The 23,362-nt window shown below is 35.2% G+C and overlaps 1 protein-coding gene across 1 annotated transcript; it reads right to left on the reverse strand.

The window, feature by feature from the left end:
• Window positions 1–5,570: 5,570 nt before the first annotated feature.
• LOC106875691 (small ribosomal subunit protein eS10) lies at window positions 5,571–20,894 on the reverse strand. Its single transcript, XM_014923939.3, has 7 exons — window positions 20,102–20,894; window positions 19,858–19,903; window positions 18,015–18,156; window positions 16,141–16,318; window positions 9,710–9,769; window positions 6,590–6,648; window positions 5,571–5,637 (listed from the first exon to the last, which is right to left on the reverse strand). The coding sequence occupies exons 3-7, from the start codon at window positions 18,153–18,155 to the stop codon at window positions 5,605–5,607; spliced, it is 471 nt and encodes a 156-aa protein (XP_014779425.1). The 5' UTR covers window position 18,156; window positions 19,858–19,903; window positions 20,102–20,894; the 3' UTR covers window positions 5,571–5,604.
• Between the last annotated feature and the right edge of the window lie 2,468 nt (window positions 20,895–23,362).

The following is a 23,362-nucleotide window of genomic DNA, read 5'->3' on the forward strand; positions in this document are numbered from 1 at the left end:
CTATAAGGTCAACAAATTTTCTTGGTCTCTTGTCTTGAAGAACCTCAGTATCCATCCTGCCAGTTGTCTGTACTTTGCTGCCATGTTGGTAATGTGCATATAAATTGATGTGCCAGTGCACATACTGATCCCCAACTCTTTCACTGCCTGTGACTCTGGGATTGTAGTACCTTCGGGTCCTGTATAAGCAGGTTGTAGAGCATTCGTGAGCTGATAGTGCAGTGCTTGAAAAGGGAGAGTGGGGGGGAGCAGATACGAGAAGTGATGTGAGAGAATAGATGTTTATTTCATACGTTTGCAGCTGTTTCATAATCTTGCTAGTTATATGATAGATGCAACCACTATTAACGCACAAAAAATATATATACAGATACACATGTGTATGTGTACGTACGCACGCATATATCCACAAATGTATACACACTCACACACATACATATATACTTACACATATATACATATGTGTGTATACACATGTACATACATATATGCACATATGTATGTATACACATACATATGGGAACATAAACAAACCAACACCAGTCAAGTGGTGTGCCGGGGACAGACACAAACACACCTGTATTACATATATATATATTATAAAGGTCAGGAGGTAATCCATCTCTTCTAGTACTCGTTTATATATACGACCATGATACTCTCGCAGAATGTGACCAAGCATAGTACCCCTTTGTGGTTCATATACTCCTTCCATCGATATTGCAGTGCTTACATTCCATTGGTGAAGAAGCTTTTATCCTGTAGGTCAAAAAAGTCATCAACAGCGGATATGACGTCATCATCACTGTGATACTGGTTACCAGCCAAGTGCTTTTTTCATGTTGGGGGAACAGATGATAGTCAGTTTCAAGAGAATAAGGAGGGTGATCAACCAGTTCAAAGCCACAGTCATGCACAGCAACCATTGAAATGAAGGAGTTATGTGCTGATTCCTGATGAAACAAGACCCCTTTCTTCCGTTTTCTTGGGCGCTTGGTCTTGATAGCCTTTAGTGACTGCCTCAGCAAGATGGCATAGTACTCTCCATTGATGGTGTGGCCCTTTTGAAGATAATAAGCATATTGCCTTTTGCAACCCCCAAAACTGAGGTCATCTCCTTCTCTGCAAATAAAATCACCTTAGCCTTCTTTGGAGCAGGTGAGGAGGAGTGTTTCCACTGCATGGATTGTCTCTTTTTCTCTGATTCAAAGTGATGAACCCAGAACTCATCCTGGGTTCAAGGAAAGCAATTGGATCTGCCTCAAACAATGTCACATATTCCTGTGATGTGATCAACTCGGTATGCTTTTCGAACGGGAGTCAGAAGATGCGACTTCTTGCCGAACAGAAACTTTCGTCATGCCAAGTTCATTATGCAAAATATTCTCAACTCTCTCACGGGATATGCTAATCGCATTGGTTATTTGATTTGTAGTCAATCGCTTGTCATCCATCACCATGTGGTGAACATGATCAATGTTTTCATCGGTTGTGGTTATTGCAGCACGTCTAGGTGTTGGGTCATCTTCAAGACTTTCTTTTCCCCTCCTAAATTCAGTTGTCCACTTTTGCTGTAGCGTCATCCCCTAATGTATCAAGCATATCAACTTGAATGTCCTAGGAGGTTAAACCCTTTCTCTGCAGGTACTTAATAACACCACGATGCCAAATTCTGACCATTTTCAAAAGAAGTCGCTACTAGTTACTTTTGAAGTCTTCTTTGAACAGTCAGATGTCAGTCTAGCTGGAAAGAAGATATGCAATTATTAATAATAAGAGTTGAAATTAATGTTTGCAAGATTCCACATCTCTCTTTCACAGTCAGCCTATGAAATGTTCAGTCCACCCTCGTATATATATTTGAAAAATATAAGATCATGACAAGCCATATAATCAGGATAACAATAGCTGTTTTCCTTTTATTGTTCCACTTAAATATTCATCCAGAACTAATATTGTTTTGTCGGTATAAATAGAGCTGTTTGAAGTGTTGAAATTAATGAATGCAATATTTCACAGCTCTAGCAGTACTTCTTTCTAATCAACCTATGAACTTTTCAGTTCTCCCTTGCGTACACAAACACGCACATACATACACACGAGTGGGCTGAAAAATTCATATGCTGAGTATGAAGTATATATATATATATATATATATATATATACTCTTTTACTAGTTTCAGTCATTTGACTGCGGCCATGCTGGAGCACCGCCTTTAGTCGAGCAAATCGACCCCAGAACTTATTCTTTGTAAGCCTAGTACTTATTCTATCGGTCTCTTTGTGCCGAACCGCTAAGTTACGGGGACGTAAACACGCCAGCATAGGTTGTCAAACGATGGTGGGGTGACAAACATAGACACATATACATACATATATATATACGATGGGCTTCTTTCAGTTTCCGTCTACCAAATCCACTCACAAGGCTTTGGTCGGCCCGAGGCTATAGTAGAAGACACTTGCCCAAGGTGACACGCAGTGGGAATGAACCCGGAACCATGTGGTTGGTAAGCAAGCTACTTACCACGCAGCCACTCCTATATATATATGCCTCAGGAGCTTAAGAAGACACTTCTCCAAGGTATCACGCAGCGGAATTGAATCCGAAACCAGGTTATTGGTAACCAAAGTTCTTACCTCCCAGCCATGCCTGCGTGCATATCTAATTATGTAGGACGGCCGAACAACGTTATGTTGTACTTATTTACATCCCTTAAAGTTAAAGCCGAATTTCGTTTCATCCCGTATAAAATCAATATGTACGAGACACAATTTCGGAATCAACAAAACCAACTATACTAGTGTTTTGAATGGTTCAGTGATTTATGCATGAAGCAGAACAGCATATCACTAGTGCAGATACTCGAATAATCAGGTTCCATCATGGATATCTATACTGATCTTATTGGAAAAGAAACGAATATGTAAAACAAACGAAACACCGCTGGAATGAATATTTGCAAATAAAATATATAAAAACTTAGATTAAAGGAAACCTAATCCGTTAGTATGATTATATTTGCAGTATTATTTTCTAGTAATCTAAATGTCAATGAGCCAGCAGGACCGTCAGCACGATAGACAAAATGCTTAGCGGCATTTTCTCCGGCTATTCACGATCCGAGTCCAACTTTGCCTTTCAGGAGGTCAATAAAACAAGTGCCATCTGAGCGCTGGAGTCTATGTAATCGACTAACCCTTCCCCTAACATTGCTGGCCTTGTACCAAAATTTAAAACCATTATTTTCTGGCAATTTATATTAAATGAAAAGCAGTAAGGGCGTTATAAAAGGCTGTTATAGTTTAGAAATCGCTGGAGATATTGCTAATAATGAGAATCCACATATTGCTTTTATATTCTAACGATTAAACTTATTTGGAGAAAAGGAAATCAAATTTTCTACTGAGATACAGATTTTGAAATGTATTTCAAAATATTTTTTAAATGAGATTTCTTATAGAAGGGACATTACTCCAGCCTACGCGTAAATATTCCATTAGTCTACCTACTAAATACGAGAAAAATGCGGCAAACATTTTTTAATAGTCACAAAGAACCCATTACCTACCAGTGATCTCGTATGAGATCACTTAAAAATTACAAATTTCGTAATTATCTGTCAATATTTACACATATCTAACCTTTTTGCTATATCTACAAGGTATATTTCTCTGATATTCAAAAGAGGTTTGCTAATTTTTCACCCAATATCTCGCTTATTTCTATTTAAAATGTTATTTTGATCATTCCAGCGTGTTTCTAAGGCTGTTTTATGCCAAGAATCAGAGTTTCATTTAAAAAATTCCAGTTAATAGAATTATGGGAGGTAATGGGTTAAGTGTGATGGTACATGTGTTTTCAAGCTAAATTTGACGATTTCTGTTTTGGAGAACATGAAGATTTAAAGCTGTAGTTGCGCCGGGTATCAAAATGACTACTACTGTCCAACATTCTGTGAGCAGTGTAAAAGTTTAAGACGTGACATGAACAGTTGCAGCAGAGACTACGAAGCCGTGGAAAGGTGTTCTGAGCGTTCACACACCGAAATTCTTCCAACTGCTGTCTGCAACACCAAGGCCAAACAGGTGGCTAAGATTAGTGACTCCCGGGTCACAATGGTAAAGGCATGTGAACGGCTACTTTTAGTCAACTTATCTCTCACCCGTAACCAAGTTGATATTTTACGGTTTCTTAAAATAGTTATTGGATGGGATAGTTTTCTTTCCTTTTTGTGCAAACTGTCAAATTTAGCCCTTAACTCAGCACATCCTGTTATTCCAGTTGTAACCCAAAACTTTCATCCGATGATAGTGTTCTAAACCTAAGAAACAGAGTTCAGGCTTATATCTTGCTCCCAAATGTATTGAATGCTTTCTTTCACTAGTTTCAGCTGTAAGCCAGTAGGGTATCATCAAAAGGTTGAGCGCATTGTCCCTCCATCCTATCTGGTACATTAAATAACAGGAAAAAACATGTATAAAGCCAGCTTTTAGGTCACAAGAAAGAGGTACGCAAACATGATAGGCTTCATAGATTCATGCTAAACAGAGTTCTTAATAGAAATATCGTTTTCAAACCTGTTGGGTCTAATCCTACTCGAAATACCTTGGCTGTAAAACTAAACTGTCATCTACATGTGGTCGCCTGGATCTGATGGGTAAGTGGACCATCTTGCCTCAATGTCTGCTTTCGCATTGTTTCGATTGTTGGATACCTTTCCTAATGCAAACTACTTTCCAGTGTACTTGGCGCTTTCTTTCATGGCACCAGCACAACTAGGGTCGCCAAGCAACTCACAAAACTCAGATGGAGGGTGCAAGATTTGTGGAGATACTAAGAGTGGTTGGGAGTAATCAGAATGAGGCCGGGAAACGCTAACGGCACTAGAGAGCTGTCAGGATAGGCCTTAAGAAAGAATGGGTAGAGATGAACACATTGAATGTTGAATAAGGACTGAGGAGTGGTGTCAAGTGATTTGAACAGAAGGTAAAAGAGTAGATAACCAAAGATTAGGTAAGGTTGCAGGGAAAATGCAGTAAAGGGACATGGATAATGAACATTACATTGCTGAGATTAATAACTAAGTTAAAGGCTAGCCTTCAGTTTATGGCCAATTACATTCAGACAAATGTCTTTCACAAGATATTGTTGAAAGGACACTTCTGTACTCTTAAGTTACACCATACAGTTTCCTAGATGGTGCCATTTTTAATGTCTGTAGCACGTACTCATTTTTTATACTATCATCTATTCGCTTCACCAACAAGACAGATAATTATATTGATTTAGAGGTGATAGAATGAATAGAAATTGTTAAATTTTATATAATGTTTTCGCTCAACATTGCTCCATTTTGATCATTCAATTACACATTTTAAACATTCAGAAACTTGAAAATACCAAATATTCTTCCATTATTGTGAAAGAAAAGGACCTCTTGCAGCGTACAAGGTATATAACTCAAGTGAACAGCACAAGATATTTTGATCATACAATACCACAAAAAAAAGTCTGAACAGTAATGTATTGTGAACAATGGTTAATAAATACAACGCAAAAGAAAATATAAAATTCAGTAAATTATTTATTTCCAAAATCCATTACTCTACATTCCCTCGGCCAAAACCAGCTCTCTGAAAGATAACAAAAATTAAAGAACTGATTAGAAATTGTGTATATGATTGAAAAACTATAAACAGGTTACAATTTACGTAATTATTTCTTTTAATGATAAAATCAAGATGTTTGCATAAAGCAAAGAATGAACTGAATAGACTAAAGGTGAGACAGTTTCAATTAAGATAATTGAATTTCATTTCAAGCTCAATCTTTTTCTTTGTTTTCCTATTTTTATTTTTGATTTCTATTTACGAAAGCATGTTTCATTTTAAATTTCGAACAGGGAAATTATCAATGATATATGATATTGGTGGTGAGAATTCTTGTGACAGAAGCAGTAACTGCTTGTTTTGATATTCAAAACGTAACAGACAGTTCCTTGTCAATTTTCATATTATACAGCAGATTATAATTAGAATAAGTAATTAGAAGTGTCTGGCGTAAACAGTAGGATAGTTTAGCCAGACATACAATAGTTTCATTTAATTGTCTATGTACAATGTTGCTACTGACAGCAGAAATGTATAAAATTTGAGGAAGTCAACAAGCTTTTTCTGGTAATTCAGAGACATTAACTATTCCATTTCTGTTCAAAATAACTACAGCCTTTATTCATAGGTTATATATTTTAGGGAAAAAGCCAATTTTTATAAAAAAATAAACAGCAAAGCAAGAAACAATAACAAACAAGGTGTCTTTTCTACAGTATAGGACAGACATGACTAATTTAAAAGCTTGTTTTGCAACCACATGTTCTCCAGTTCAGTACCACTGCACAGCTTTTAATTCATAAATTTAACATTTTACTTATAAATCTTTCAGCATATCTGTTTCCAAGATTAATACTGAAAACTATGGACTATTAAATACACAAAATATCGATCAAAATGTATGCAAAAAAAAAAAAAAAAAAAAGTGGAAGTTAAACAATGATGCTAGCAATAAGTGATTGCTCAAGATACTCACATATTGAATGTCTCTTAAGCTGCCTGGACCAGCATCAGTCTTTTTATCACCACCCATACCTGTAAACAATGCAAAAGTAATAACAATGTCACCATTCTAAATATGCCAAAATTGAGAAATTACTCATTTCAAATTTCAATCACTTATTTTAATAAGAGAATTGAACTAACTTTTTAGTATTAGAAAATAGAGTTATATAAATATTATGAAGTGTAGTTTAACCCTTTTGTTACTATATTTCTGACCAAAATACACCCCTCATGAGTTTCAATTAAATTCTAAAATAATCATGAATTTAGACTAGTCTCATTAAACACCTGTAACTTTTTTATTTATCAACATATTAACCCTTTCGTTACCAAACCACCCAAAGCCGCCTGAAAAAAATTTTGGTTCATGCGCCCAAAACCGCCTATATCACCTATTCATATTTAAATGAGAATATCCAAGCAAATCTCGTTAGTACATTTGTGATAACACATGATTATTTGTGTAAACAGTTCAGCTATAGTTTTGTACGACGATCAACTTTTTTTAATTTTGTGAATTTTGGGAGATTTTTTTCTAAATTTGTTCCTGTTGTGTTTCCAAAATTTGTAATCCTGACAAAAAAATGGATACAAATTTTATTCTGACAAGCAGCGAGTCAGAATTCGAAGGATTTTCCACTGAAGACCTTGATAAATCTAACTTTGTAACCGAAAAAAAAAAAGCACGTGGTATTTGAGAATAAATCTGAGGTTTCATTTTCCGAAAATGAAAGCAGTGAATCTGAGAGCACCGATGATAGTGATAAAGAGAATGAATTAGTACCTGAATGGAGTGAAAATTTAAAAACTCCTCCTTTCAGTGAATTTTCTGAAGAAACTGGACCAAGTCACAGTCTTACCCAGGAGAGTAAAGCTTTAGACTATTTCTTTTTGCTTTTTCCGATGTACCTATTTGAATTGATTACGGCGGAAACAAACTGTTACGCTGAATGTAAACAAAGCGTAAAAAAGGACAGTTTGTGGTTTCCCACAAACTTGAATGAAATTAAAGCATATTTTGCCATAAATATTATTATGGGCATTAGAAAGTTACCTAGAATAACAAATTACTGGAGTAGTGATGAACCCTTTGGAGACGAATATGTCTCAAGTATAATGACGAGGATACTGTTTTTAAAATTGACACAATATCTACATGTAAGAGACACGAGCAGTACACCAGTACGTGGATAACCAGACTTTGATCCCTTATTTAAAACACATATAAAACAGTTTATAGATGAGGATATGGTGGGCTATAAAGGCCGAGTGCGCTTTCGACAGTATATGCCAGGAAAGCCCACAAAATGGGGGATCAAAGTTTGGAAGATTTGTGAATCAAATACTGGGTACTGCTCTGGATTTTAATTTTATACTGGCAAAAGAGACAGTAATGTGCACAACTCTTCTAAAATAATATTTTGTTGTATACCCAATTGAATATTAGCTAATAACCCATTTTCTATAGCAATGTTTGAACAAAAATTTTAATAATTTTATATTTTGTTGAATTTACCTGTAATTAGAGTCACTTTGTGACAAAAAATTTTGGTATAGAATTGGTTGAGAACCTTTCGTTAAATTATCTTCCAAAAATCACAATATGTTGATAAATAAAAAAGTTAGAGTTGTTTAATGAAACCAGACTAAATTTATGATTATGTTAGAAATTAATTGAAATATGGTAACGAAAGGGTTAATGTGATATTTGGAACATAATTAAAGAAAGGGTTCTTAATCAATTCTATTGCATAATTTTTGTCTCAAAGTTCTCCACGTACTGGGGTACTGCTAGTGTCTCTCACATGTAAATATTGGTTCAGCTTCACGAATCGTACTCGTTCATAATACTGGAAATATATTCATCACCAAAAGGTTCCTGATCGCTCCAGTAATTTGTTATTCTGGGTAACTGTCTAATACCCATAATAATATTCATGGCAAAAATGCCCGTATTTCATCTAGTTTCAGGAAACCGCAAGCTATCTTTTTTTTCTGGCTTGTTTACATTCTGCTTAACGGTTTGTTTCCGCAGTAATCATTTCAAACAAGCATGAAAAAGAGGTCTAAAGGTTTCGCTTCCTGAGAAAGACTGTGGGTAGACCCTGTCTCCTCAGAAAAATTGTTAATAAAAATATTTTTGAAATCTTTACTCCATTCTGGTGTAAAATCATCCTCGCTGTCGCCATCGCTGAATTCGGAATCGCTGCTTTCAGTTTCGGATACAGAAATATCCAATTTATTATCGTTCACCACATGCTTTTGTAGCTCATTCATTCTTTTCTTCGATATCTCCATATCTTCTGTTGAAAAACCTTTAAATTCGGAATCACTGCTTGATAGCATGAAACTCCTCTCCATCTTCAAAGTTGAAAAAAATTAACGCCACAAAAAATGTGGAAAAAAATCTTCCAAAATTCACTGAGTTCAAATATCACGCCAAACAATGTCGGATACAATAACTCAACTGTTTGCAAAGTGAAATCAGGTGTTTTAACGAATGTACTAACGAGATTTGGGTTAAATATACATTTAAATAACAATGGGTACGCTTGGCCGGCCACGGCCAGTTTAGTCTTATGAACCAAAAAATTTTTCGGCCGGCTACGGCTGGGTTAAGTAATACAAAAACCCACAATTCAAAGATTATGTTGCTCAGAATAAAGCAGAATCCAAATCCATGATAAAGAGTTAACCACATGTTAAGCTCTTACACTCAAAGATTTGACAACCCACATCTCTGGTTGCTTTCAGGACCCCTGCGCTTATCATCATAGCAAAACAGCTTTAAATCACAATTGCATATCAAGGAATTACAATTCTCTTTTGTAAAGCTAATTACCTTCATGGTGATAGGTTTCAAATGATTACTTATAGAATGTAACCTAGCTTATATGAATTATAATTATAAATATACAGGAGGAAATAAGCAACATTAATCAATAACTGATATGATTTCCATTATACTGACAAGAACAGAAAGAACTAAAAACAAGTTTTGGTCTTGAGCCTTCGTTATATTTGCCTATCTCCCAATCGAAAACCAATTCCCCATATCAATTATTGTTACATTACTAAATACACCACTTACCAGCAGGTGCTCTCCTGTATTCACGGTCAGATGGAGGGCCACCACGGGACAATTCAGGTGCTAAAAAAATAAATAGAAAACAAATTTAAGAAAATATTTTAAATATGCATCATTAGAAAATGCATTTCTAATTTTTTCAATGTGCCATCAAAACAGATTGTGAACAAAAAAAAAAAAAAAAAACTGGCCCTTGCTTTTCTCCTCACTGTTTCATTACTATATTGCTTATCGAAATGCACCCCTAGCATCATCATCATCATCATTTAACGTCCGCCTTCCATGCTAGCATGGGTTAGACGATTTGACTGAGGACTGATGAACCAGGTGGCTACACCAGGCTCCAATCTGATCTGGCAGAGTTTCTACAGCTGGATGCCCTTCCTAACGCCAACCACTCCAAGAGTGTAGTGGGTGCTTTTACGTGCCACCTGCACAGAAGCCAGTCCAGCGGGTGTCACTGGCACAAGTGCCAGTAAGGCGACGTTGGTAACGGTCACGCTCAAATGGTGCTATTTACATGCCACCGGCACGGAAGCCAGACAGCTGCTCTGGCAACGATCACACTCGGACAGTGCTCTTAGTGCTCCACTGGTACAGGTGCCATCACGAATTCGCTTTCGCTTGCCCCAACAGATCTTCGCAAGCCGAGTTTAGTGTCCAATGAAAGAGACGTTGGCATGGATATATATATATATATATATATATATATATATATATATATATATATATATATATATATATATATATATATATATATAAGTGGCAAGAAACAGAGGAGATACTGAAGTGAATATCATAATTTTGATAAAAACATTTACCTATCAACATAATGTTAGTTTTGGAACACGATTTAACAAAAGGTTCTTAAATTTATTTTACAATTTTTTTTGTCTAAAGCCTAATCTACATACAGGTAATAAATTCAAAATATAAAATTATTTTGACACATCTGTCGAAAATGAATTATTAACTAAATATTCAATGACTATTGAACAAAATTTTAATACAGAAGAATTGTGCAAATTACTGCATTATCTATCAACATCATAAAACCATAAAGGTAAAACAATGAAATACTGGAATTTGTCTTTGAAGAAAACTAGGAAATAAAAACTGGATGAAATTCCAAGACATTCCAAATCAAGGCATTTTTTTTTCTTCAAATTCAACCGAATAATTTAATTTTCAAGAATTTGATAAACTTTAAATTTCAAATCCTAAAAATTTATCATTTTAGACCGATGGTATACTTGCATCTGTGAACATGTGTGATTGGATATAGGACTAAAGACTAAACATGTAATTCAGTAAACTATGGAGGTAGTTTTATATAATCTTATATACTATACAGTGAATTTAAAGGCAGTTTTAATAATTTCATAAACATTTGGGTGAAGGTGTGGTTGTATGATGAAGAACTTGCTTCCTAACCACAAAGTTCTGGCATGGCATCTCGAGTGTCTTTTACAGCCCAGGGGTGAACTTAAGCCCTGTACGTGGATTTGATGGATGGAAACTGAAAGAAGTCCATTGTTCTATATACGTATGTATATAAATAATGCATTAGACAGAATAATCTGAATGCTAAAGGGTTAAAAACCCTTCTAAATAGAGTCCCAGAATGGCCACAGTCCAATGACTAAGACATGTTGATGCTCATCAAGTCAGGTTTAATGTGAAAATAATTCAGTGTGTATTTTTGCTCGCATTATGATCTTCGGCCCAAAGTGGTGTGTATATATTCGCTCCAATGCTAACTAACAAATCCACTGCAAAGCATAATCAAAACATTTTGCTTTGCAGAATATTTCATATTTCCATTCATCACTATGACTTTAACACTTTCAACACAAAATACATGATAAATAATGCACATGTGGTTTTGCTGCAGCTGACAAACTACCACCAACTTTTAACACAGCTGGGCAAGCTCAGCCAATGTTATTCCCAAAAGCTAATACTCTGATGTAACTCTCTTGTGATGCTTCTCTCAATCTGAAAAGCTTGATTTCATAATTTCAAAAAGTATTAAAAGAAAAGGGATACTCAGGTAACATGGTTTTCATTTTGTTATAACACTAAAAGAGGTTTTTATTGAGCTTGTGTCTGGCATTCCTAGCAAAAACAAGATACAGATTTTTTTTTTTGTCTCTACAAAGGATTTTTAAGTGTTTCTTTGTAGCACAAGAGGAAACATTAGAAAAACCTTTAACCTTTTTGTAATATTTTTGTTGAAATTACTTTTGAAAATGAATTCAAAATAATTTTGTCGTTAATAATCTGGAATTTGGGACATAAATTAATATGAAATTTAGATGGAATGTTTTAGTTCAGTCTCAAGTAGGTCGGTATCGAAAGGGTAAAACTTAGCACAGACAATAAAAAACAAAATTACATTTCTGTAGCTATTTTCTATATAAGGATATTCTGTTGAAAACAGGTTCCAAGAAGTATAAAAATTGAAATACCAAATTGGTATTTAGGATCATTCTGAATTGACGGGCACCACTTTTCATTTATGTTTTATGTAGTGTTTTTGGTACCGAAACACTTTCAAACTTCGTATACTTGTATATTTTGTGTTAAATATTTGTATTCGAAGTTATTTCATGTAAAAAATTGTCGTATTTCGATAATTTCAACCAATCACTGATGTCTATTGAGGTGAAAACAATTACTGCTATGAAATATAAACAACATATTCTAGCGGTGTAATGGAATCTTTTCCCTTGAATAAAATTAGTGCCGTTGTTTGTCAACAACAACTATCGGCGGTACTGTTATTTATAACATCATTCGTGTGTTTGTACTGGTTTTAGCTTTAGGATTTTAGGGTTGGGGTTGGGGTTTTAGGGTTATGATTATTTTTGCCATAACCCAACTCATAACCCTAACCCTTAAAACCTTACTAGGGAATAATGATCTTAACACCGGTAAAAATTATTGTTTACAAAAACAGCAGTAACTGTATTCAGCTGAATAGACGTCAGTTATTGGTTGAAATTACAGAAATACGACAAGAAGGCTAAGAGAAAAAGATGTTTTATAAGACACATTCTACCAGTATCCCAAGTTTGAAAGTGTTTCATTAAGAAAACAAGTGGTGCCCATCAAAAGATCTGGTATTTATTGCAAAAGCCTTGCAACATAGTACGAAACACACTTGTAAAGCATTTTATTAGTAAATGAAATATACCAGGATGACAATTTTGTATTTCTCATTCGTTTTTGTAAATAGCTTAAATTTTCTTGGTTTTTAAAAAAGTCCTTTATTTCTAGTACCAAATGAAAGCAGCGAGGAAAATGAGCCAAGGAAAACTGACATTACAAAAAGTTTTAAATAAAAATCTTTCCAAATAGCCAACTAATATTATGCTGCTACATTAAAAAATTTTGTAACTGTCACTATTTCTGATCAAATCTAGAAATCATCTGTTCTTCAAATATGTCACTATTAACCCTTTCATTACTAATTCATGCAGAACATAAACAAAAAGGGGAAAAGTTATTTCAAAGTTTCTTACATACTTTGAAGAAAGCCAAGTATTTTTAGGAACGGTGTATGTGAGTATAAATTTTATTCATATTTTTTTTCCAATTTACCTTGTTTTTATTTACTTGCATGACAAAAGTTTAATTAATTTATATTGCGAATCATTATTGTTTCTGTGTATTTATGTATGATGTGAATGTATTTTATTTAGTTGGAGTGCATTTTATTACTTCTCTTCAAAGATAAATTCCAGTTCATTTTCTATGTTGTTTAAACAGAATTTAATTTTAAATTTCGTTGAACTTACATATAATTAGATTTGCTTTGAGACAAAAATTATGAAACAGATTTGGAAAAGAACCCTCTGTTAAATTGTGTTCAAAAAACGTTGATAAATAAAAAAGTTAGCTGTTTTATGAACCCAGTCTAAATTCAAGATTATTTTAGAATTTAGAAATATAGTAACGAAAGTGTTAACCTTTGTCACCATATTTTCTTAATATTCTGCCTTTGTTTCAAATATGACAATAATGAAGAATTGTCATTTAGTCAGACGTTTTCTTGCTGTTAGGAACGGCATCCAGCCATAGAAACCATGCAAAAACAGACTGGAGTCTGTTGCAGCCCTGGTCAACCATTCAACCCATGCCAGCATGAACAGACATTAAATGATAATGAAACCAATATATGAAACATTTTGAAGGAGGGTTTTAGATTAAATGAAGCCTGTATCAGACACCTGAGGCAGTGTTGGTAACAAAAGGGTTCATTTATTGGGGGGCTTTATTTACACCCAACAAATACTACAATACCTATCTACTGGAGTTATAGATTTCTCCTATGAAAGATATATGAAACTAACAGTACATAAATGTTACATCAACATAAGATGGCTATTCAGATTTTTAGATCCAGATTTTATTTGAGAATTTCTTGTCAACTTACAGCTTCAAGATTTCCTTTTTTATACAACATACATAATTATAATCTTAATCACATATATCCATAAAGACTTTTGTTTGCTAAACCAACCAGTTTGTTTAAGCACGAAAGGCCAAGATCATTTACTCTTTCAATATCAACCCACATAATACAACCCTAGTCCTATGATTTTATGTTCTTCCAGGGTGTATTTTGGTGTCACATCTATTTCAGTAATCCCATTGTACGCACTCCAACAATCAGAATATATCGTCGTCCCTGGTTTGATAAATTTTTCAATAAGTGGTAGAAGAGTTCCAGAAGAACGGCCTAAAGACTAGAAACCTATTTTTATCCTCTCTATCCCATCCTCCATTGTATTTGCGCTTGCACATCATAGATTCATCTATTTCTACGATGTGCCCAAGTCCACCAATTTGGTAGGGGTTATGCAAAAGATAATTACTTGTAATGTCCCTCATGTACTGATACCATTGAACAACAGTAGATTTTGAAAAACCGACTTTTTAATGGACTCTTTACCAAAAACAGGTAGTGTATAATTTATTTACTTTGTTTAAAAAAAATTATTTACTTTTAGAAAAAAACCCTCATACATGTTTTGCGCATGACGCGCTAGGTAGTCCTAGGATCAACTAGTCACGACTCGCGAGTGTGCGCACCGGGACCACTCTTCTTGAATAGTACCACAGATGCTTTGAATTTACTTCAGAGAGAAGTCTATGTTTGTGATGGATAGTCAGGGTGGGGGCACAAGGAATGTGACCTGGGTGTCAAGGGGGAAGCAGCCCGAAAAAGTTTGGGAACCACTGCCTCAGAGGGATGAAAAGCCAGAGTTCACCACTAAAAGCTATTTTACATGTCACTACCACTATCATTCATTTTTTTAGTATTTGTCATCTTTAGATGATAATTTTTATTCACTTATCTCATATAACTACGCAGTCAGACAATTCAATAAAAAGTTTTAATGACAAAAGTCAGTGCTAAAACAAGAAGCAATTTCTAGTTACCAGCAACATAAAAGGATATCACTTAACACATACTTCAAGCCAAGTGCAAATAATCCAAATTACTTGCCTCAAACTTGAAAATTTGAGCAATTCTATTTTCTAGGTATGCATTACAGCAGTGTTTCCCAACCTTTTTTTCCTGGCGCCCCACTTTTTCATAGCAAAAGTTTTTACGCCCCACCTTTTCCCATGTCCACTCACATTTACAAGTACATGTGGGCCTACTTACAATTGAAAAAAATCAAAAATTAAAAAATTGTATTCAAAATACAAAAAAATAGCTTGAGAATTGAAACAACAGGCACTGAAAGTGCATAACACCCAATAAATCGATAAAATTATTACGATTTCTCATGTTTTTAAAAAATGTCAATTTATAAAGAATAAAGAAACACGTTTTTTCAGTTCAATTATTTGACGGTCAGCTCAACTAATTTAGTGAGAACCCTGTGCCTGATGCATACAGCACAAGTTTTTAATTTGAGGAGACAACTTTGTTAATTTCAGTCGATGCTTTTGTATCAATAAGTGTCATGTTTGCACCTTGAAGTTGTTTATTCAAGTTTCCAAGTTTCTCAAATATGTCTGTCAAATAACTGACAAATGCTTTTCCATCCGTTGTTGACAGCAATTTCATGCATCATTTACTGCCAGTAGTGATTCATGCTACATGTATAGGGATGCGCGTAAGTTTATTGCTCAGTGCAGGATCTTCTTTGTCTCACTGGGGTGCGAGAGTTTCCGATGTGGAGGCTTCAAAGGAAAGACGGAATCTAAGGTTGTGCCTGCGATGACCGCTCGTCATGTACAAATATTTTCACAGCCCACGTCTATGCCCCGCGCCCCACCTGAATTTTCTCAGGCCCCACCAGTGGGGCGTACGCCCCACCTTGGGAATCACTGCATTACAGTAACAGCAAATATAAAGTTACACACTAGTACAGTGCCATTTCTTTAACTGAAGAGGAAGAAAAAACGCTTACCCTTTGGTCTTGGTCCACGAACTGCTTCTGTGCGGGTCTGCCTCTTCAGTGTGGCAGGCACAATTTCAGATGGCAGGTGGAGGAAATCTCTAAGGTATTGGATACCATCATTGGTTAAGTACCAATAATAATGCCTCCAGGCAAACTGCTCTGTCACATAAGCACGAGACTTGAGGGACTAAACAAAGAAATTTAAAACCAGAGTTACAGGAGACAAAATAGCATATACATATATAAAAACACACAGACGTTTTACATGGTTAGATAACCTAGTGAGTTTGTTATTAACAGTTACTTCCAGTCATTTTATATTAGGTCTCAGAAATTTCATAACATTCCTTACTACTAGGGCTAATACAAAATTTGGATTTATTCAGTTTGACTGCCAGCATCAATTCTGTTCAAACTGATTTCATATTCAGTGTAATGATATACTTTTAGGTCAATAAGGAGATCTTCACCCAGGAACAAAAAAAAAACGAACCAACCGGGGGGGGGGGGGGGATTAACAAGTGTATGGAAAACGAATAGGGAAAAAAATGCGCGCTGACGAAATTTCATTGTTATCGCAGTTCTGTGAAATTTGGCTGTTATTTCTAGCATGTGGATAACCGGCTTGAAGGCCTGTGGGTATATATTCTACATTTTTTTTTCGGCACTATCATGCTATTAGCTGTCAGAAGTGAAAGTGCTCATTGCTAGTGAAGTATCTGTCTGTCTGCCTGCATGCCTGTGGCCGGAGCGAGCTATATGTCTGTCTGTTTCTCTATCTATCTATCTATTACTCGAAAGTTCGCGCGTCCGAGCTAGCTAGTCGTGAGTGGTCGATCCTATTATTTTTAAACTTCAAACTTCATTTGTTTTCTATTTCACTGCTAGTGAAGTATCTGCCTGTCTGCCTGCCTGCCTGATTCTTTGGCTACTGACAGCTAATACCATGACTGGCCGGAGCGAGCTATTGGCTTACTTACTTACTGATATCTATCTACTATCTATCTATCTATCAATCACTCGTCCACCTTATTAGAAAACACAAATTTAATATAAAAACATATTTCCTGAAATTGCAAATTATTTAAAATATAAAAATATAATTTTCAACAGAGAGAATTTATCAAAATAGAAAACAAATGAAGTTTGAAGTTTAAAGATAATAGGATCGACCACTCACGACTAGCTAGCGCGGACTTTCGAGTAATAGATAGATAGATAGAGAGACAGACAGACAGACATATAGCTCGCTCGGGCCAGTCATGGTATTTAGCTGTCAGTAGCCAAATAATCGACAGGCCAGCAACAGGCAGGCAGACAGACAGATACTTCACTAGCAGTGAGCACTTTCACTTCTGACAGCTAATAGCATGACAGTGCCAAAAAAAATCTATATATCCATTTTACCCGAAGTTATGACACAAAAATTGGATCTTGAGTATTTTTCGAAAGTCCCCTCCCCACCCCCAGGGTTGTCAGCGCGCATTTCTTTTTTCATATTAGTTTTCCACACACTTAACACCCACCAGGCTGGTTAATTTTTTTGTTGTTGTTCCCGGGTGAAGGTCTTTATATTGACCTACTTTTATAGGCTAATCAATGACATGGAAATCATTTTCACTATATATAAATCAATAGAGTTATTAACAATTAAAGTTTGAAAATTTTGGGTAATTTTAGCCAATCTTAAGCCGGATACATTCATGCGTGTTTCTGTGTTAACAAATATATTGAAACGACTTGCTTTACCTATTTGTTGACAATTGTGAAAAAAAAAAAACACTTGTGAAAAATTGTCAGCCACCCACTTTAGAAACTCCATATCTAAAATGAATCCCTTATCCCCATGAGAACATAAGGAGAAAATAAATGAATATTCTAACCTGTAGAGCTTTAATTACATGGATATTACAAACATCAATTTCTGGATGCTTCACACCAGTGAAGTCTTTTCTGGCTACCATTACACCCTCCTTGAAGAGGTGTTCATAAATGGCAACTCGGTTCTTTTTGGGCATCAACATCCTGTAAAAGAAAAAAAAATGAATTAAAAGTTGAGTTGAAATTAAAAAAAAAAAATTCTTTCCATGAAATGAGATATGAAAAAACTTTTAACTCGTACAAGTTACAAACATTTATATTAATAATTTTTAACAACTTATTAGTGTCTGAGAAATGTGAGAATGCAGGAGCTATAGAGATTTGTGAATGACTTCGAGGAAAAGCAGTACATGATTTTAATAGAACATTTTAATTTTTAACAGTAAAGTTGCTAATCAACCATTCAAATGTAACGAAATTCATTCAAATAGAATCCGTTTGAATTATTGAAACACTACAAGCTATTTGAAGAATTTAATCTAACATTCAAAAACACTTTTTCTTAATTTGGCGTAATTTCGATTAGTGTGTGAAGTGTTAAAATATCACGATTTACTGCAAATATCGAAAACGAAATCGTTTTACTACAGACGGTAGCGCAGTGGTTGCAAACATAAGTCGATAATTTCTAAATCTTAAAATTTCAGTGTTATAATTTTGTTGAGAGCCAAAACATTTTCTCTCTCCATCAAACACGTACTTTCTATACTAAACATTTCGTTTCGGTGTTTCAATCAGGTTTTTAATTATTTTCCTCATTTCTCGAAATGACGCTGAAATTCTCTGCTTTATGAGAATAACTAGACGGTTCGATCGAAAATTAATAGAAAAATAAATTCACTGTAAAAAAAAAAGTCACTTCTAACGGCTAGGAACACGTTGCTGTAATCAATTTTTCAAGGGATTAATATTTTAAGTCGCTTTTAATTGACAATTTCAAGAAGAGTGGTCCCGGTGCGCGCACTCGCACATATATATATAAATATGCATATATCCATACATATATGTACATACCTACATCTATATGTATACATACATGCTTATATGGGTGTCATCCCTAGTTTGATAAATTTTTTAATAAGTGGTAAAATACTTTCAGAAGAACGGTAAGGTACAAAGACTAAAAACCCATTTTTATCCTCTTTATCTCATCTACGATGTGCCCAAGTCCACAAATTTGGTAGGGATTACGCAAAAGATAATTACTTGTAATGTCCCTCATGTACTGAATAGTACCATATATATATATATCAAATACACGCATATAAACGCAGTTGTGAGCGCGCGGTTAACATTCTCGTGCTTATTTCCGCGCCCCTACCTCGAATTCGTCGAGTTTTTAATAAACAATGTTGATAAAATGAATTTTAAAAAGAAATAATTGCTTCCAATTGGTACAATAACCGTTAACTTTTACCTTATTTAACAGTAGTGGTATTAGTTCTATAATTAGTAAGCGCAATGTCGGAAAAAACTGTATTTGAAATCTACGTAAGAGGACACACGTGTGAACAAATTTCTCCGAAAAACAATTATTCTGAAGAGATCAGTGATTTACAATCAATGCTAACTAGCAAAATTAAAGATGCGATGAAATATAAAAAGCAGTAAAATATAGAAAACATCTTAAGACTTATTTTAACAAAAATAGAACACGGATTATATATAGTATAACATAATCAATGATAAATTATTGAATATAAATGCTAAATAAACATTCTAAATGAATTAAAAACTCATACAAACGATAGAGAAAGAATTAAATTAAATATCTAACGCAAAATGAAAGATCGATGAATATTTTTAAAAACATAATTATATAGATTAAGTGGAAAGCAAACTTACTTGTGCTGTCAGTAGGAGATTACAAACCGGAAAGGAAATTTAGCCGCTAGAGAGAATATAAGGAAAGATAACTCAATAGAAATTGGATTCATTAACAAATGCACAAAAAAAATCGTTCAATTTTTTTTTTTTTTTCTGAACAGTTAGGATAAACACTTAAGACAAATAGAATAAAATTTTATTAATAATATTTTGTCTTAGATGAACATAAAGTACAAACAGAAACATTTTAAGACGAACTTACCTAGTAATACACGTTAGAACCGCACAAACCGGAAGAAAAAGGAAATCAAGTTCAATAACTCTTAGACTTTATTGTTAAGGAGAGTTCCGTAGTGAGTTATCGATCGTCATTCATTTGTTTATTACCTAAAGCGCTTTGAATCAGTCACCTCTGTCGATGCACCTATGATCAATGCATTCCCAGTGTGACGATCTCGTCTTTTTGTTTATATCCTTTTGTTAAGACTCTAGCATGTGTTTTGAGTGAGAATTTTGACGCTGTTATCAAACAGTTCGAAAACCGCGTAACAGTACCCCTCACCCTTAGCTAATCTTAGCGATGCGTTTCAAATTCCTAATTTTCTAATGATCCGTACTGTCACTTCTTCAAATTTCTTGAAACTATTAGACTTTATGTCTAATGAAAGAAGAAACAATTATACTTCCACAATTAATAGTAATATTTTAGATTGGTAATTTTTGTCCCCAATCTCAGTGAAGGATATAATTTTTTTTTAATTATCTATAGGGGCGGAAATCTGGTTTAAGCACCCCATATAACTCGTAACTTTTTTTATTTTTGCGAATTTGTATTCTACACATGAGAATTCATACGATTATGCAAAAAAAAAAACAAATGTGTAAGATTTAAGGGTGACCTAGCTGTTGTTTTTAGCACATCATATCTGAGACCTTCTTCGTTTCTTTGTCACTGACATGTATCGATGGTTTTCAATATTTTTCACGCCATAAATACATTTAATGGAATGATGATGCATCCAAAGGTAGTCCATTGCTATGATTTAAGCAAAAACTTCGGACTGTCTATTTTAAACTCTGATTTTAAAGATTCGTAAAAGAGTGGAACTTTTAGTATTTATAAACGGGATTACTAACTCACTTTGAAAGGTTTGCGTTTTCAATCCAGGGACAGGAAATATGAACCAAATACCTGATGCATAAAAGGGACAGAGATGCAAGAAAAACATCAAAATGTGATAACTGATGCAGACTTTGTGGAGTTAACACCAACGATATCATCCACATCATAAGCAGTTGTCCAGAAATGTTGTCGCAATATTATCTACCGATGAGACATTATTGTAGCAAAGACACTCTATATTGAGATCCATCGGAAGGATAATTCTGAAGCCAAACACATAAGAGGCCATAGCCACTCGTGATCAGAAAGAATACTGGTGGAATGTCCCGGTGAAATCTTCACTGGGACATGTAAATATAATAAACCATAGTCATTTGGGAAGGAGAAGAGAAAATGTGTACGGTAGTGGAAATCAGCTACTCAAAGGATGTTAACATAAAACTAAAAATCAGTAAAAAAAAAAAAAAAGAAGAAAATAACTATGCTGAATTATTGAGAAATTTGCAGTTACTATACCTGAATTACAAGTTTATACCTGTAATTATTGGGGCACTGGCATATGTAACAAACTGTCTAAGCGTCGATCTTGGGGAATTAGGCTTCTCAAAACCAGAAAGAAAGCTGATTCAAAGACTACAAATCCAGACCATCACTGCAACTAAAAATTCGTAAATTTTTCTGGAAGTTTACCATTTACATATATATGCACATGTCTCGACATGCAACTGTATTGCATGAGAATGCATAAAACATCATCATCATCGTTTAACGTCCGCTTTCCATGCTGGCATGGGCTGGACAGTTTGACAGAAACTGGCCAGGCAAAAGCCTGCACCAGATTTCTGTGTTTTGACACGGCTTTTACTGCTAGACACCCTCCATAACACCAAGCCACCCAGCAGAGTGGACAGAGTGCTTTCTACTTGGCACAAGCAGAGGCGAAGTCAGTTTGAACATGGTTTTTACTGCTGGATGCCCTTCCAAACGCCAACCACTTTACAGTGTAGATTTAATGCTTTTCGTGTGGCACCAACACTGGCAGGGTCACCAAGTAATTTGCAAGACAAAGATCCTTTGAGAGAAGAGAGAGCATTGGAAGAGGAAAACAAAGATCTTTTGAAAGGAGGTGATTTTGTGTCAGACGATGAAAGGTTTGAGTGTGACGAAGAGACAAAGAGGTAGAAAAAAGTGTCTTATTGTAGAAGAGGTACATGTTTACCCGGTCAAAGAGAGATCAAGAATGAGGGCAAAAATAGGTGTAAAGGAGATACATGGCTATCCAGCCTGAGAGAAGAGAAAGAGAGAGTGGGAGATAGTAAGAGAAACATGGTGGCGAAATGCCAGGGTATACTCATCAGAATATAAATGGGATGGTAGAGTAAAAGGAGGGAGATATAGATGGCGGCAAGTGCTCAAGGTATGGAAGTCTTAATGTAAGTGACAGGGTATTGCCAAAGAAGCAAAAGGGCCAATAGTAGTGCAGTGACTGGTGAAAAACTGAGTATATAGAAGGGATGGGGGACTACGGGATAGTAATGATGCAGTGGGCAGGGATAAGCCTAGTGCATGTAAGGTGTGTGGAAAGTTTTATTGTTACGTGCGAGTGGAACACAGCGCTTCTAGAACTCAGTTTGGCTGACTGGGCGGGCCTTCTCAAGAACCTCATATCGTCAGACATCTCAATCCATTGTCATTTCCTTCGTGAGGCCCAGCAACCTGAGATCGGTTCTCACCACTTCATCCCATGTCTTCCTGGGTTTCCCTCTTCCACGGGCACCGTCCACTTTCAGAGATCGGCACTTCTTTATAAAGCTTAGCCTGGATTGACTTTGCCTTTCATGTTTACGGGACCGATAAAATAAGTAGCAGTTGAGCACTGGAGTCAATGTAATCGACTTACCCCTCCCCTGAAATTGGTGGCCTTGTGCCAAAATTTGAAACCAATGTTCAACGTATCCATTCGTAAGAAAGTAGAATACGATTCGAGGAATATTTCGCTGCTACTTCAAGCGACCCGCAGTTTCCTTCACGCAGTTGCTTATATCCTTTGTACATTCGGTTGGAACAACTTCCTATGATTACACTGGTCTACAAGGTTTTTGGTGTTTAGGAAATAAAAATCGGTCTCCTGAATTCAAATATAACCTTTTTAAGTTATTGAACATCCCTATTATCACTATGTATGTGTGTACGTCCAGTACGCAGTGTTCGTTACCTTATTCTAATTCTAAGTTTATTTTTCTTTTTTCCGTAGTTTTTAGATGTTGTGGTGAACTAAGCAATAGAAAGTGAGCAAGATGTCCTCTTCAAGAAAGAGTTGCGTTAATTCTCCAAATGTGTTTTGTTATATTTGTGGAGAATATACATTACCTAAAAATCGAAAAAACATCACTGATTTTG

The sequence above is a fragment of the Octopus bimaculoides genome, chromosome 7, assembly GCF_046866305.1.
Source record: "Octopus bimaculoides isolate indiv1 chromosome 7, ASM4686630v1, whole genome shotgun sequence".
Lineage (NCBI taxonomy): Eukaryota > Metazoa > Mollusca > Cephalopoda > Octopoda > Octopodidae > Octopus > Octopus bimaculoides.

Coding starts and splice junctions, on each gene's coding strand:
- LOC106875691 (XM_014923939.3), bottom strand. CDS start 18,155: ATGTTGATGCCCAAAAAGAACCGAGTTGCCATTTATGAACACCTCTTC. Junction 16,319..18,014: donor ATGTAATTAAAGCTCTACAG/GTTAGAATATTC, acceptor TTCTTTGTTTAG/TCCCTCAAGTCTCGTGCTTA. Junction 5,638..6,589: donor GCTTAAGAGACATTCAATAT/GTGAGTATCTTG, acceptor GTTATCTTTCAG/AGAGCTGGTTTTGGCCGAGG.